General features: G+C 43.6%; 1 protein-coding gene across 1 annotated transcript; it reads left to right on the plus strand.

The window, feature by feature from the left end:
* Positions 1-14,416: 14,416 nt before the first annotated feature.
* LOC123729697 (L-rhamnose-binding lectin CSL3-like) lies at positions 14,417-17,443 on the plus strand. The gene is made up of 9 exons (XM_082967714.1): positions 14,417-14,482; positions 14,781-14,816; positions 14,897-14,941; positions 15,082-15,217; positions 15,360-15,478; positions 16,735-16,779; positions 16,890-17,025; positions 17,103-17,210; positions 17,282-17,443. Exons 1-8 carry the CDS (start codon positions 14,452-14,454, stop codon positions 17,206-17,208), a joined length of 654 nt encoding a protein of 217 aa, XP_082823840.1. The 5' UTR covers positions 14,417-14,451; the 3' UTR covers positions 17,209-17,210; positions 17,282-17,443.
* Positions 17,444-17,860: the final 417 nt, after the last annotated feature.

Below are 17,860 nucleotides of genomic sequence, written 5' to 3' on the forward strand. Positions count from 1 at the left end.
TAGAGGAGTTCTGTATCTATAATTCTTAAAATAATTGTTATGTTTTTTGTGAACGTTTATCGTGAGTAATTTAGTAAATTCACCGGATGTTTGCGGGGGGTATGCTAGTTCTGAACGTCACATGCTAATGTAAAAAAGCTGGTTTTTGATATAAATATGAACTTGATTGAACAAAACATGCATGCATTGTATATCATAATGTCCTAGGGTTGTCATCTGATGAAGATCATCAAATGTTAGTGCTGCATTTAGCTGTGGTTTTGTTTTTTGTGACATTATATGCTAGCTTGAAAAATGGGTGTCTGATTATTTCTGGCTGGGTACTCTGCTGACATAATCTAATGTTTTGCTTTCGCAGTTTGTATTTCGCGCCACGCCCATCATTGGATATTGGAGCAGGTGTTCCGCTAGCGGAACGTCTAGATGTAAGAGGTTAAATCGGGTACGTTTTTCATCCGGCCGTGAAAATACTGCTCCCTAGCACAGACAGGTTAATGGAATTTATATGATTAAGGTTTTGACTAAATGATTCCACTCCGAAAATGTATAACTAAATGATTAGAAGACTAATTCTATAAACGTGTGTGCGTAGGACAAGCGAAGACTTTACTATTTGGCAATGGAAGTAAGACATTCAAGGAAAAGGGGAAATGTTAACTTCTCGGGGCTGCGTGGGACACTACCGTCCCACCCACAGTTCACACTATTCAACAGCCAGTGAAATATCAGGGCGCCAAATTCAAAACAACTATTTTAAACCATTTGAAAGATAAACCTCTCCTTAATCCAACCACATTGTCCGATTTCAAAAAGGCTTTACGGAGAAAGCACATTGTACTCAGAATATTGAACAGAGCTCGGCCATCAATGCAAGCTATACAGTTAGCCGTCAAGCCACAGCGTCGTCAAAACTCTAAAATACTGTTATATATATTTTCTTACCTTTGCTGATCTTCGCCGGAATGCACCCGGAAGGACTCCCACTTCCACAAGAAATTTTCATTTGTTCGATAAAGTCCATCATTTATGTCCAAATAAATCAATTTTGTTCGTGCGTCCAGATCACTATTCCAAAAGGCATGATGCGCGTACATCCATCATAGTCGAAAAGTTATAAAGTTCCCTTAGCGTTTGTAGAAACATGTCAAACCATGTTTCTACAAACCAAGCCTGGCCTGTTGAGGAGTGACGGACTCCATCCTAGCTGGAGGGGTGCTCTCATCTTATCTACGAACATAGACAGGGCTCTAACTCCTCTAGCTCCACAATGAAATAGGGTGCAGGCCAGGCAGCAGGCTGTTAGCCAGCCTGCCAGCTTAGTGGAGTCTGCCACTAGCACAGTCAGCGTAGTCAGCTCAGCTTTCCCCATTGAGACCGTGTCTGTGCCTCGATCTAGGTTGGGCAAAATTAAAAATGGCGGTGTTCGCTTTAGTAATCTCACTAGTATAAAGACCTCCTCCATTCCTGCCATTATTGAAAGAGATTGTGATACCTCACATCTCAAAATTGGGTTACTTAATGTTAGATCCCTCACTTCCAAGGCAGTTATAGTCAATGAACTAATCACTGATAATAATCTTGATGTGATTGGCCTGACTGAAACATGGCTTAAGCCTGATGAATTTACTGTGTTAAATGAGGCCTCACCCCCAGGTTACATTAGTGACCATACCCCCCGTGCATCCGGCAAAGGCGGAGGTGTTGCTAACATTTACGATAGCAAATTTCAATTTACAAAAAAAAAAACAACAATGACGTTTTCGTCTTTTGAGCTTCTAGTCATGAAATCTATGCAGCCTACTCACTCACTTTTTATAGCTACTGTTTATAGGCCTCCTGGGCCATATGCAGTGTTCCTCACTGAGTTCCCTGAATTCCTATCGGATCTTGTAGTCATAGCAGATAATATTCTAATTTTTGTTGACTTTAACATTCACATGGAAAAGTCCACAGACCCACTCCAAAAGGCTTTCGGAGCCATCATCGACTCAGTGGGTTTTGTCCAACATGTCTCTGGACCTACTCACTGCCACAGTCATACTCTGGACCTAGTTTTGTCCCATGGAATAAATGTTGTGGATCTAAATGTTTTTCCTCATAATCCTGGACTATCGGACCACCATTTTATTACGTTTGCAATTGCAACAAATAATCTGCTCAGACCCCAACCAAGGAGCATTAAAAGTCGTGCTATAAATTCTCAGACAACCCAAAGATTCCTTGATGCCCTTCCAGACTGCCTCTGCCTACCCAAGGACGTCAGAGGACAAAAATCAGTTAGCCACCTAACCGAGGAACTCAATTTAACCTTGCGCAATACCCTAGATGCAGTTGCACCCCTAAAAACTAAAAACATCTGTCATAAGAAACTAGCTCCCTGGTATACAGAAAATACACGAGCTCTGAAGCAAGCTTCCAGAAAATTGGAACGGAAATGGCGCCACACCAAACTGGAAGTCTTCCGACTAGCTTGGAAAGACAGTACCGTGCAGTATCGAAGAGCCCTTACTGCTGCTCGATCATCCTATTTTTCCAACTTAATTGAGGAAAATAAGAACAATCCGAAATTTCTTTTTGATACTGTCGCAAAGCTAACTAAAAAGCAGCCTTCGCAAATGGAGGATGGCTTTCACTTCAGCAGTAATAAATTTATGAACTTCTTTGAGGAAAAGATCATGATCATTAGAAAGCAAATTACAGACTCCTCTTTAAATCTGGGTATTCCTCCAAAGCTCCATTGTCCTGAGTCTGCACAACTCTGCCAGGACCTAGGATCAAGGGAGATACTAAAGTGTTTTAGTACTATATCTCTTGACGCAATGATGAAAATAATCATGGCCTCCAAACCCTCAAGCTGCATACTGGACCCTATTCCAACTAAACTACTGAAAGAGCTGCTTCCTGTGCTTGGCCCTCCTATGTTGAACATAATAAACGGCTCTCTATCCACCGGATGTGTACCAAGCTCACTAAAAGTGGCAGTAATAAAGCCTCTCTTGAAAAAGCCGAATCTTGATCCAGAAATTATAAAAAACTATCGGCCTATATCGAATCTTCCATTCCTCTCCAAAATTTTAGAAAAAGCTGTTGCACAGCAACTGACTGCCTTCCTGAAGACAAACAATGTATACGAAACGCTTCAGTCTGGTTTTAGACCCCATCATAGCACTGAGACTGCACTTGTGAAGGTGGTAAATGACCTTTTAATGACGTCAGACCGAGGCTCTGCATCTGTCCTCGTGCTCCTAGATCTTAGTGCCGCTTTTGATACCATCGATCACCACATTCTTTTGGAGAGATTGGAAACCCAAATTGGTCTACATGGACAAGTTCTGGCCTGGTTTAGATCTTATCTGTCGGAAAGATATCAGTTTGTCTCTGTGAATGGTTTGTCCTCTGACAAATCAATTGTAAATTTCGGTGTTCCTCAAGGTTCCGTTTTAGGACCACTATTGTTTTCACTATATATTTTACCTCTTGGGGATGTCATTCGAAAACATAATGTTAAATTTCACTGCTATGCGGACGACACACAGCTGTACATTTCAATGAAACATGGTGAAGCCCCAAAATTGCCCTCGCTAGAAGCCTGTGTTTCAGACATAAAGAAGTGGATGGCTGCAAACTTTCTACTTTTAAACTCGGACAAAACAGAGATGCTTGTTCTAGGTCCCAAGAAACAAAGAGATCTTCTGTTGAATCTGACAATTAATCTGGATGGTTGTACAGTCGTCTCAAATAAAACTGTGAAGGACCTCGGCGTTACTCTGGACCCTGATCTCTCTTTTGAAGAACATATCAAGACTGTTTCAAGGACAGCTTTTTTCCATCTACGTAACATTGCAAAAATCAGAAATTTTCTGTCCAAAAATGACGCAGAAAAATTAATCCATGCTTTTGTTACTTCTAGGCTGGACTACTGCAATGCTCTACTTTCCGGCTACCCGGATAAAGCACTAAATAAACTTCAGTTAGTGCTAAATACGGCTGCTAGAATCCTGACTAGAACCAAAAAATTTGATCATATTACTCCAGTGTTAGCCTCCCTACACTGGCTTCCTGTTAAGGCAAGGGCTGATTTCAAGGTTTTACTGCTAACCTACAAAGCATTACATGGGCTTGCTCCTACCTATCTTTCCGATTTGGTCCTGCCGTACATACCTACACGTACGCTACGGTCACAAGACGCAGGCCTCCTAATTGTCCCTAGAATTTCTAAGCAAACGGCTGGAGGTAGGGCTTTCTCCTATAGAGCTCCATTTTTATGGAATGGTCTGCCTACCAATGTGAGAGACGCAGACTCAGTCTCAACCTTTAAGTCTTTACTGAAGACTTATCTCTTCAGTAGGTCCTATGATTAAGTATAGTCTGGCCCAGGAGTGTGAAGGTGAACGGAAAGGCTGGAGCAACGAACCGCCCTTGCTGTCTCTGCCTTGCCGGTTCCCCTCTTTCCACTGGGATTCTCTGCCTCTAACCCTTTTACAGAGGCTGAGTCACTGGCCTACTGGTGTTCTTCCATGCCGTCCATGGGAGGGGTGCGTCACTTGAGTGGGTTGAGTCACTGACGTGGTCTTCCTGTCTGGGTTGGCGCCATGGCGGAGATCGTTGTGGGCTATACTCGGCCTTGTCTTAGGACGGTAAGTTGGTGGTTGGAGACATCCCTCTAGTGGTGTGGGGGCTGTGCTTTGGCAAAGTGGGTGGGGTTATATCCTGCCTGTTTGGCCCTGTCCGGGGGTATCATCGGATGGGGCCACAGTGTCTTCTGATCCCTCCTGTCTCAGCCTCCAGTATTTATGCTGCAGTAGTTTATGTGTCGGGGGGCTAGGGTCAGTCTGTTACATCTGGAGTATTTCTCTTGTCTTATCCGGTGTCCTGTGTGTATTTAAATATGCTCTCTCTAATTCTCTCTTTCTCTCTTTCTGTCTTTCTCTCGGAGGACCTGAGCCCTAGGACCATGCCTCAGGACTACCTGGTATGATGACTCCTTGCTGTCCCCAGTCCACCTGGCCGTGCTGCTGCTCCAGTTTCAACTGTTCTGGCTGCGGCTATGGAACCCTGACCTGTTCACCGGACGTGCTTGTTGCACCCTCGACAACTACTATGATTATTATTATTTGACCATGCTGGTCATTTATGAACATTTTAACATTTTAACATTTTGACCATGTTCTGTTATAATATCCACCCTGCACAGCCAGAAGAGGACTGGCCACCCCTCATAGCCTGGTTCCTCTCTAGGTTTCTTCCTAGGTTTTTGGCCTTTCTAGGGAGTTTTTCCTAGGGAGTTTTTCCTAGCCACCATGCTTCTTTCACATGCTTTGCTTGCTGTTTGGGGTTTTAGGCTGGGTTTCTGTACAGCACTTTGAGAATATCAGCTGATGTACGAAGGGCTATATAAAAATAAATTTGATTTGATTTTGATTTGATTTGAAAATTTGATTTGATTTGATGTTCACAATCAATCTTTAGGGTGTTTTTAACATAAAACTTTGATAATATTCCAACCGGACATTAGCGTATTCATTACAGAAGAAAAATAAAAATGGCTAGGCCTGCGTGACCGCGCATGAGGTAAGTAAGCAACCCCAGCCAGACCACTTATTGTTCCGGTTGTTATTCAATCAAATTGCATAGTAGAAGCCTCAAACAAGGTTCTAATGACTGTTGACATCTAGTGGAAGCCTTAGGAAGTGCAATATGACATCACAGACACTGTAGTTTGGATAGACAATCATTTCAAAAGACTACAAGCCTCAGAGTTCCCACTTCCTGGTTGGATACCTCTTAGGTTTTTGCCTGCCATATGAGTTCTGTTATATTCAAAGACATCATTCAAAAAGTTTTAGAAACTTTAAAGTGTTTTCTATCCAAATCTACTAATGATATGCAAATATTTGACTCTGGGCCCGAGTATTAGGCAGTTTACTCTGGGCATGCTTTTCATCCAAAAGGGAAAATACTGCCCCCTATACCTGAACAGGTTAACAGACAGCAGACAACTTGTGACCACTGTGAAACTGATAACAGGAAGAAGGTCTCCCAACCTTTAGGCTTGCAGTAGATTATGTAACATGGGGCAGGATATGATAAGCAATGTATGTGATGGAGAAGACTTGTAAATAAGCATTGACAGTGTTAAAGAAGAGGAGGGGCATTTGTAAGGGGTATGACATATGGTATGACCAAAGGTTAGGTATAAAAGGCTGTGTACATTGTATGATATTCAGAGCCCTCATGAATAAACATTGTTGACTATTGTAGGCTGGGCCTCCGTCTGTGTCATTGAACCAGAATCTTACAAACTCTGAGTGCTCTGAGTGCAGACTGAGTAGTTTAATTGAAGTTCAGTTTATGTACATCGGGAACAAAATTCTCATAACACCAGTTCAATGTAACAGTGATTGGTTTAGCCTTCAACACCATAGTGCCCTCCAATCTCATCACTTTTTACATTTTTTACATTTTTTATTTCACCGTTACTTAACCAGGTAGGCCAGTTGAGAACAAGTTCTCATTTACAACTGCGACCTGGCCAAGATAAAGCAAAGCAGTGCGACACAAACAACAACACAGAGTTAAACATGGAATAAACAACCATGCAGTCAATAATACAATATACTGCATGTTCAAACGAGGTAGAATAAGGGAGGTAAGGCAATAAATAGGCCATAGTGGCTAAATAATTACTGTACAGCAAATAAACACTAGAGTAATAGATGTGCATATGATGAGTGTGCAAGTAGAGATACTGGGGTGCAAAGGAGCAAAATAAATAAAATAAATTACAGTATGGGGGATGAGGTAGTTGGATGGGCTATTTACAGATGGGCTACGTACAGGTGCAGTGATCTGTGAGCTGCTCTGACAGCTGATGCTTAACGTTAGTGAGGGAGATATGAGTCTCCAGCTTCAGTCATTTTTGCAGTTCCTTCCAGTCATTGGCAGCAGAGAACTGGAAGGAAAGTTAGCCAAAGGAGGAATTGGCCTTGGGGGTGACCAGTGAGATATACCTGCTGGAGCTCGTGCTACGGGTGGGTGCTGCTATGGTGACCAGTGAGCTGAGATAAGGTGGCACTTTACCTAGCAAAGACTTATAGATGACCTGGTTTGGCGACGAATATGAAGCGAGGGCTAGCCTACGAGAGCATGCAGGTCGCAGTGGTGGTTAGTATATGGGGCTTTGGTGACAAAACGGATGGCACTGCGATAGACTGCAATAAATTTGTTGAGTAGAGTGTTGGAGGCTATTTTGTAAATGACATCGCCGATTTCAAGGATAGGTAGGATTGTCAGTTTTACGTGGGTATGTTTGGCAGCATGAGTGAAGGATGCTTTGTTGCGAAATAGGAAGCCGATTCTAGGTTTAATTTTGCATTGGAGAGGCTTAATGTGAGTCTGGAAGGAGAGTTCACAGTCTAACCAGACACCTAGGTATTTGTAGTTGTCCACATATTCTAATTCAGAACCGTCCATAGTAGTGATGCTGTACCGGCGGGCAGGTGTGGGCAGCGATCGGTTGAAGAGCATAAACTTAGTTTTACTTGCATTTAAGAGCAGTTGGAGGCCACGGAAGGAGAGTTGTATGGCATTGAAGCTCGTCTGGAGGTTAGTTAACACAGTGTCCAAAGAAGGGCCAGAAGTATACAAAATGGTGTCATCTGCGTAGAGGTGGATCAGAGAAACACCAGCAGCAAGAGCAACATCATTGATGTATACAGAGAAAAGAGTCGGCCCGAGAATTGAACCCTGTGGCACCCCCATAGAGACTGCCAGAGGTCCGGACAACAGGCCCTCCGATTTGACCCACTGAACTCTGTCTGAGAAGAAGTTGGTGAACCAGGCTAGGCAGTCAATTGAGAAACCAAGGTTGTTGAGTCTGCCGATAAGAATGTGGTGATTGACAGAGTCGAAAGCCTTGGCCAGGTCGATGAATACAGCTGCACAGTATTGTCTCTAATCGATGGCGGTTATGATATATTTTAGGACCTTGAGCGTGGCTGAGGTACACCCACGACCAGCTCGGAAACCAGATTGCATAGCGGAGAAATTACGGTGGGATTCGAAACGGTCGGTGATCTGTTTGTTAACCTGTTGGGGGTAGGGGGCAGTATTGACACGGCCGGATAAAAAAACGTACCCGATTTAATGCATATAATTATTGGCTTTGGATAGGAAACACCCTAAAGTTTCTAAAACTGTTTGAATGGTGTCTGTGAGTATAACAGAACTCATATGGCAGGCAAAAACCTGAGAAGAATCTTTACAGGAAGTGCCCTCTCTGACAAGATCTTGTTCTTCTTGTCTCTGTTTATTGAAGACTGAGGATCTTTTCTGTAACGTGACATTTCCTACGGCTCCCATAGGCTCTCAGAGCCCGGGAAAAAGCTGAATGATATCGAGGCAGCCCCAGGCTGAAACACATTTGCGCTTTTGGCAAGTGGCCGATCAGAGGACAATGGGCTTAGGCGCGTGCACGAGTCGACCCCGTGCTTTATTTTCATTCGTCTTTTTAGCTAAATGCAGATTCCCGGTCGGAATATTATCGCTTTTTTACGATAAAAATGGCATAAAAATTGATTGTAAACAGTGGTTGACATGCTTCGAAGTACGGTAATGGAATATTTAGAATTTTCTGGTCACGAAATGCGTCGTGCTCGTCACCCTTCTTTTCGGATAGTGTCTTGAACGCACGAACAAAACGCCACTGTTTGGATATAACTATGGATTATTTGGGACCAAACCAACATTTGTTATTGAAGTAGAAGTCCTGGGAGTGCATTCTGACGAAGAACACCAAAAGTAATCAAACTTTTCTAATAGTAAATCGGAGGTTGGTGAAGGCTAAACTTGCAGGGTGTCTAAATAGCTAGCCCTGTGATGCCGGGCTATCTACTTAGAATATTGCAAAATGTGCTTTCACCGAAAAGCTATTTTAAAATCGGACATATCGAGTGCATAGAGGAGTTCTGTATCTATAATTCTTAAAATAATTGTTATGCATTTTGTCAACGTTTATGATTAGTAATTTAGTAAATTCATCAGAAGTTTTCGGTGGGTATGCTAGTTCGGAACATACACAGCGATTCCACTGGCTGTTGAATAGAGTGGGACGCTAACGTAATTTAGTAAATTGTTTGTAAATTCACCGGAAGATTGCGGGGGTATGCTTTTTCTGAACGTCACATGCTAATGTAAAAAGCTGGTTTTTGATATAAATATGAACTTGATTGAACAAAACATGCATGTATTGTATAACATAATGTACTAGGGTTGTCATCTGATGAAGATCATCAAAGGTTAGTGCTGCATTTAGCTGTCTTCTGGGTTTTTGTGACATTATATGCTAGCTTGAAAAATGGGTGTCTGATTATTTCTGGCTGGGTACTCTGCTGACATAATCTAATGTTTTGCTTTCGTTGTAAAGCCTTTTTGAAATCGGACAGTGTGGTTAGATTAACGAGAGTCTTGTCTTTAAAATGCTAGCATATAATGTCACAAAAACCTAGAAGACAGCTAAATGCAACACTAACCTTTGATGATCTTCATCAGATGACAACCCTAGGACATTATGTTATACAATACATGCATGTTTTGTTCAATCAAGTTCATATTTATATCAAAAACCAGCTTTTTACATTAGCATGTGACATTCAGAACTAGCATACCCCCCGCAAACTTCCGGGGAATTCGCTAACATTTTACTAAATTACTCACGATAAACGTTCACAAAAAGCATAACAATTATTTTAAGAATTATAGATACAGACCTCCTCTATGCACTCGATATGTCCGATTTTAAAATAGCTTTTTGGTGAAAGCACATTTTGCAATATTCTAAGTACATAGCCCAGGCATCACGGGCTAGCTATTTAGACACCCGGCAAGTTTAGCACTCACCAATATCAGCTTTACTATTATAAAAGTTTCATTACCTTTTGTTGTCTTCGTCAGAATGCACTCCCAGGACTGCTACTTCAATAACAAATGTTGGTTTGGTCCAAAATAATCCATCGTTATATCCGAATAGCGGCGTTTTATTCGTGCGTCCCAGACACTATCTGAAATGGTAAATCAGGGTCGTGCGCGTGGCGCAATTCGTGACAAAAAAAATCGAAATATTCCATTACCGTACTTCGAAGCATGTCAACCGCTGTTTAAAATCCATTTTTATGCCATAATAATGCGATAATATTCCGACCGGGAATCTCCTTTTAGCTAAACAGAGGAAAGAAAACAAAGCATTCGGTCGACGCGGGCACGCGCCTGAGTCTCACAGTACTGTAACCAGCCACTACCCAAACACGCTACTTTGTTTCAGCCAGAGCCTGCAAAGCCACGATTCAGCTTTTTACCGCCTTCTGAGACCCTATGGCAGCCGTAGGAAGTGTCACGGGACAGCTAAGATCCTCACTCTTCAATAAACAGAGACAAGAAGAACGACACCTTGTCAGACAGCCCACTTCCTGCCTGAAACCTTGTCAGGTTTTTGCCTGCCAAATGAGTTCTGTTATACTCACAGACACCATTCAAACAGTTTTAGAAACTTTAGGGTGTTTTCTATCCATATGTAATACGTATATGCATATTCTAGTTACTGGGTAGGAGTGGTAACCAGATTAAATCGGGCACGTTTTTTATCCAGCCGTGAAAATACTGCCCCCTAGCCATAACAGGTTAAGCATATCCCAGTATAGGTCACCTAACAGCACGAGCTCTGAAGATAGATGGGGGGCAATCAGTTCACATATGGTGTCCAGGGCACAGAAGGTGGTCTATAGCAAGTGGCAATGGCGAGAGATTTGTTTCTGGAAAGGTTGACTTTTAAAAGTACAAGGTCAAATTCTTTGACCTGGATAGTAAGACAGACCTCTGCAGGCTAATGCTGCAGTTGATTGCAACTCCGCCTCCTTTGGCAGTTCTATCTTGTCGGAAAATGTTATAGTTAGATGAATGAAATAAGGCAATAATTACTAACCAAAACAGCAATGGACGAGGCACATTGACATTATGGAGAGGCATGCGTAGCCGAGTGATCATCATTGGGTCCAGTGAGTAGCCTGGCGAGCTGGAGACACGACGATTCAGACAGCTAGCGGGCCGGGGCTAGCAGGCTAGCAGATGTGCATTCGAGGGATGTCGCAACGGAAGAAGTCAGTTGTAGCCCCTTCGTGCTGTTACGTCGGCAGATCAGTCGTGATGGATTATTTGGGCTCCGTGTAGTAAAAGGGTCCAGGCCAATTTGCAAAATAGGTATAGTAGCCCCAAAAGAATTGGCTGATGGACTTCTTCAGCCAACAGTCCGGTGTGCTCTAGACAGCTAGCGGGCTGAATCTAGAAGGCTAGTAGATGGGCATTCGAGGGATGTCGTTACGGGGGAGCCATTGAAAAGCCCCTCGGGCGGATTACATCGGTAGTCCAGTCGGGAAGGATCGTCGGGGCTCCATATCGGCAATAAAAGGGGTCTAGGCCAATTGGCAAAATAGGTATTGAAGCCTAAGGAGTGGCTGATGGACTTCTTTAGCTAGCTGGGAGATGGGCCTAGCATGAAATAGCTCCAGGCTAATAGGTGCTTGCTTCGGGACAGAGATGTTAGCCAGGAGAAGCCAATCGGATAGCAGCTAGCTGCGATGATCCAGTTGAAAGGGTTTAGAGCTTGAAGTGGGAATTAGGAGATATGGAGAAAAATAAGTCAGATTTGCTCTGGTTTGATTCGTGCTGTGCAAACTGGCAAGAGTATTCTGGGCTAAAGGTAGCTGGTGACCGCTAGCAGTGGCTAGCTGACTGCTAGCTAGTAGCTAGTTAGCTGGCTAGCTTCTGTTGGGGTTTCTGGTTCAAAAACGAAAGAAAATAGCAATCATACCACATCACTAAGCTTAGGCCCTTGGTCTCAACCCCGCCCTGTGCAGCTGGGCCGACGGGCCGACCTCAGGTGTGAAGGTAGGCAACAACACCTCCGCCAGGCTGATCCTCAAGACTGGGGCCCCACAAAGGTGTGTGCTCAGCCTCCTCCTGTACTCCCTGTTCACCCATGACTGTGTGGCAACTCAATCATCAAGTTTGCTGACAACAGTGGTAGGCTTGATTACCAACAATGTCGAGACGGCCTACAGTGAGGAGTTGAGGGCCCTGACGGAATGATGCCAGGAAAATAACCTCTCCCTCAATGTCAACAAAACAAATGAGATGATCGTGGACAACAGTAGACAGCAGAGAGCTAGTCCCCATCCACGTCTACGGGGCCGCACTGGAGAGGATGAAAAGCTTTAAGTTACTCGGAGCCATGGCCTGTTCACCCCGCTACCATCTAGAAGGAGGTGAAAGTACAGGTGCATCAAAGCTGTGACCAAGAGACTGAGAAACTGGAGATAGAAGTTTTCTATCTCCAAAATATCGATGTTTTGTTCGCCGAGCCACTTAGTTATCACTTTTGCCTTATGGTAAGGTGCTCCATCATGCTGGAAAAGGCATTGTTCTTCACCAAACTGTTCCTGGATGGTTGGGAGAAGTTGCTCTCGGAAGATGTGTTGGTTCCATTCTTTATTCATGGCTGTGTTCTTAGGCAAAATTGTGTGTGAGCCCACTCCTTTGGCTGAGAAGCAACCCCACACATGGATGGTCTCAGGATGCTTTACTGTTGGCATGGCACAGGACTGATGGTGGCGCTCACCTTGTCTTCTCTGGACAAGCTTTTTTCCATATGCCCCAAACAATCGGAAACGGGATTCATCAGAGAAAATGACTTTACCCCAGATGCACTCACACCTGCCTGCTGCCATTCCTGAGCAAGCTTTGTACTGATGGTGCCCCGATCCAGCAGCTGAATCAACTTTAGGAGACGGTCCTGGTGCTTGCTGAACTTTCTTGGGCGCCCGGAAGCCTTCTTCACAACAATTGAACCGCTCTCCTTGAAGTTCTTGATGATCCGATAAATGGTTGATTTAGGTGCAATCTTACTGGCAGCAATATCCTTGCCTGTGAAGCCCTTTTTGTGCAAAGCACTGATGACGGCACATGTTTCCTTGCAGGTAAGCATGGTTGACAGAGGAAGAACAATGATTCCAAGCACCACCCTCCTTTTGAAGCTTCCAGTCTGTTATGCGAACTCAATCAGCATGAAAGAGTGATCTCCAGCCTTATCCTCGTCAACACTCACACGTGTGTTAACGAGATAATCACTGACATGATATCAGCTGGTCCTTTTGTGGCAGGGCTGAAATGCAGTGAAAATGTTTTGGGGGGATTCAGTTCATTTGCATGGCAAAGAGGGACTTTGCAATTAATTGCAATTCATCTGATCTGGAGTATATGCAAATTGCAATCATACAAAACTTTTGGCCACGACTGTACATAGTCATTCAACACGGTTCACTTTAATAATGTTCACAGTAGAGTACCTGTACTGTGGGTTCTGTGGTCACCAAACTGCCTTCAAGCTCAGTGGTCTCCCTTCACAGGAGTGGCAACTGGGAACATATAAATGCACAAAATCACTGGGACCAGCATTTCCGGACCGCGGCGGTGAAGCCTGATAAGTTTAACACCCAAAGGGCTCGCACGTTGAAGGGCAAGGCACCTGTCCAGCAGCCCTGAGAATCGAAAGTTGAGAGGAGGAGGACACATAGCCACCAGAACAACACATCATGGGGAAATTGACCATAGAGAATGATGGACACAGGATATCATCTTTATTTGTGTCATATTATGGCGTTCGTGAGCGCTCGGACATCAATCAAATAACAAATGTAATTACATTTGAGACAATAGAGGCAATATTCATTTTATTAAAGTAGTCAATTTTCTTCTATAATTTCTATGAGTTGGCAAACAATCTAAAAGGCTGCACACCACCACAGAGTGTGTTGTTTGAAAAGGTACTATTTGAAGGCAAAGCTGGCAATTTACTGCCACCTACAGTTATGCAATGTTTGCTCAAGAGTATAATTAATTGGCTGATCCCTCCTGATGACCCGGATTGAATAATAGGGTGCGTTCAGCAGGATGCAACGTTTTGGAAGGTTCAGATAAAAATATGCTATGTTGAACAAATATGTCTCCGACATTTAGAATAAGGAAATACGTTGTCTCTATTCATGACATGGAAATCTGCAATGCTCGAAGGTTTTGCGACTGAACGTGGCCCGTGTGATTCTTCCTTAACGAAGAAGCTCCACCTAGATGGCTACTTTAAAATGTTCCGCCCTCAATGGCAATGTTAATGCCAAAATGTCTTTTTATCCATCCAGAGTCCTCTATCTAACTCCATGAGACTGAACAAATAGCCAGGTATAGACCAGCAAACACCGGCCCCTAATTGCAATGAGGTGCACCTGGAGACAAATAGATACACCTGGGTTAATTAAGACATGTCCCATAACATAAATACCAGGTGTATTGTGTCTAATTAGCATCAGTTGCATTTTCTCTGTTACTACCACTCCTGTACCTGGCATCATGCAAATGGTCAGACTGACAGTGGTTGCATGTGAGTATACAAAATCTGTATCTGATGCAGATTAGAATTTAAATATAAATGACCAAATGTTTGTATTTGAGAGTAATGGAAGTACGTGTCATATATGACCTGAGGGACATTCAATTTCTATTGTTATAAACAAATTTGTCTAACAAATTGTGACATTGCATGCATGGTATAAGAGACTAAATTCTGAACTTGATGACTACAGTACAATAAGTATAACTCAAATGCTGGAGTATACCTTCATGGCCCAAGTGCATATGATGTGGAATGTTGCTGAACTAGCTGTGTGATGTTGTTTCAGTGCTGGCTGCAGCTTGCTGTACAATAACAGATGGAGGTACTGTATGTAATAATGATGATACTACTCAACCAAGCTACTGTGAGTGGTGTGTAATTCCTGTTTATTTGTCCTGGCAGCAATCAGCATCACGTGTGAAGGCCATGATGCTTTCTTGCAATGTGGTAAGCTACTCAACACTACTGTATAGTCACCTATGATATTTTCTACTGTAGATTAGCGTCACTGGCCCACACCAGTCTTAGCTCTCCTTCATCCCTCACCTTTCTCCTTTTCTTTGTCTCTCTTCCCCCATCTCCCTCAGATGGAGGTAAGATTCAAATCAAGCGTGCCAACTATGGTCGTCGTAAACACGATGTGTGTTCCATTGGGCGCCCCGATAACCAACTCACCGACACCAACTGCCTCAGCCAATCCTCCACCAGCAAGATGGCAGAAAGGTACTAGAACCAGTGGTGTTTACCTGTAGGAACTCCTTGGCCGTAGTGGTAACAACCACCAGCAAGATGGTAAAAAGATACTAGAACCTGAAGTGTTTACCTGTGGGAACTCATGACCTCTACCTGTCTCTGAAACACCCAGGTGCGATGGAAAGAGCCAGTGTGTTGTCCCGGCATCCAATTTGGTTTTTGGGGACCCCTGTGTTGGGACTTACAAGTACCTGGACACCAAATACTCCTGTGTCCAACAGCACAAAACAAGTAAGTCTCTGAATGTGTGCTAGTAATAGTTAGTGGTGGGCACCAATAGCCATAATTTAATTCAACGTACTATCAGTATGACTCCTACCCATTTTACTCTTTTGTAAAAGCGTGCACTCTGCTGATGAATAGAATGGGTTGGTTCCCCTATGGTACCAGCTTTGTTATTAAATTCTGTTTTATGGCCACAACGTGTTAAATGCATGCATTTATTTCTCCATGTTTAAGCCACCCTCACCTGCTAACTAACCCTAGCACACAAGCTGTGGTTATGGAACAATGTAGCCGGCAACAACTTTAGTTAGCGTAGCCTATAGGGAGGTCGGAGACCTGGCAGTGTGGTGCCAAGACGACAAAGGAACTGATTGTGGACTACAGGAAACGGAGGGCCGAGCCCCTCCCTGCCAGGAGGCTAAAAGGATTTGCTATCAGCCTTCCGCTGCTCAATTCTACAGCTGCACCATTGAGAGCTTTTTGACTGGCTGCATTACCACTAGGTATGTAGCACGTTGCGGTCATATGCCAGAGGGTAGTGCGTACGGCCCAGTAAATCACTGAGGCCGCGCTCCCTGCCATCAGCATCTCGACACCACACATGTCGGAAAGCCCTACATTGTCAATGACACTGGCCACTGACAAATGGTACGGATGCACCAAGTCTGGAACCTGAACAGCTTCTACTTCCCCCAAGCCATAAAACTCCTGAATGACTACCCCCGACTATCTGCATTGACCCTTTTTGACTTGTCTCATATGCTGTTCCTTTTTAGATGTACATATCAAGCTCAATTAGCCAGCAAGAACACGGACGGGAAGTGGCTTAAGCTTATTTGATGCTTGTGCGCACTTAATCTGGTTTAAGACTGACTATGTTTCAGTGAACGGTAACTAGCTAGCGCTACTCCCACAGATTTGTAGGGTATACAGCTAATCTGACACATAGCATGGCATAGAAATGCAGATTTGGTGTAGCAGTTTGACTTTATTTTTCACCAGTTTCAGTCTAGCCAGCCCGTTTGCTTAACATATTAGCCTTTTGAGACCTGCTCATAAGGAAGTGGAACTACAAGGTAACGGTGAAAGATGACGCGCATAGCCCTTTATACTTTAGTACATGCCGACAAGTTTAAAATGACTTAAAAAATGCACCTGAAATCAACATTCCCTGTTAGTGCCCATCCCTAACACTTCACCAGGCTAATGTATGTCTTAATTTGTCTGGCCAGTGTGGTGTAACTCCTGTGTTGTCCTTGCAGTAAGCAGCATCGTATGTGAAGGCTCTGATTCCCAACTACTATGTGGTAAGCTGGTTAGCACTATCGTACGGTATAATCATGTGGTGACGTATATTAGTCACTAGCCCACACAAACACCCAGATTTGGCCATCCTTTTCTTCTTTCTCTTCCTCAGATCGGGGTGAGATCCATATTCAGCGTGCCAACTATGGTCGTCGTCAACACGATGTGTGTTCCATTGGGCGCCCACAGGAACAACTCAAAAACACCAACTGCCTCAGCCAATCCAGCACCAGCACAATGGCAGAAAGGTAGTGAAACCTTCAGTGTGCATTTACCTGTAGGCACTCATTGGCTGTGGTGTTAACCTGTACCTGTTGACACGCAGGTGTGACGGAGAGCGCCAGTGTATTGTCGAGGTATCCAACTCCGTGTTCGGCGACCCCTGTGTTGGAACTTATAAGTACTTGGATGTGGCTTACACCTGTGACTGAATGTGAGTTTTACATATGTGCATGCACACATGACTGGGAACTAGAATGCTGGTGCTGACAGTATGCCTTGCAGGATATCTTCCTGTGGAACATGAAGATGTACAAGGCTTCTGGGATATCTTCATCAGGTCGTGCTGTTTTCCTCCAACTTCAATGACCATTGTAAACCTGTGTATTTTGTGTTGAAGCATTTCTGAACTGTGGTTGGTCTGAATTAAATGAAGTGTCAGAAAGACAAGAATGGTTGCCTCTTGTATGTTACTAAATGTCACACGAATATTTCTGAACGTGTGTCCTTTATTCTCGCCTTTCACCGGACTAATTTGTACCTGGCGCTAACGTGCCTTTGTCTGTATTCTGTGCCCACCTTTAGGCAGTTGTAAAATACTCATTGTGCTCTGGATGGTCAAACAATTTAAATCAATTGTACCTGCCCCTCAAATCACTGACGGGTAGTACTTATGACATCAGCAGGCTTACTTGTCCAAGTCACCAGGTAATCTGTTCTCAAAGCAGACCTGGACGGTTAAGACATTACATACGATGTGTAGACCCTACAAACCCTGATCATTAAGTGATTGGCTCTTATTGATCAGATCATAAGCCAAATGTTACCGTGATGTGGAAATTAAGCTAGAGGCTATTTCTTAAA

The sequence above is a fragment of the Salmo salar genome, chromosome 22 (assembly GCF_965601325.2).
Source record: "Salmo salar chromosome 22, fSalSal1, whole genome shotgun sequence".
Lineage (NCBI taxonomy): Eukaryota > Metazoa > Chordata > Actinopteri > Salmoniformes > Salmonidae > Salmo > Salmo salar.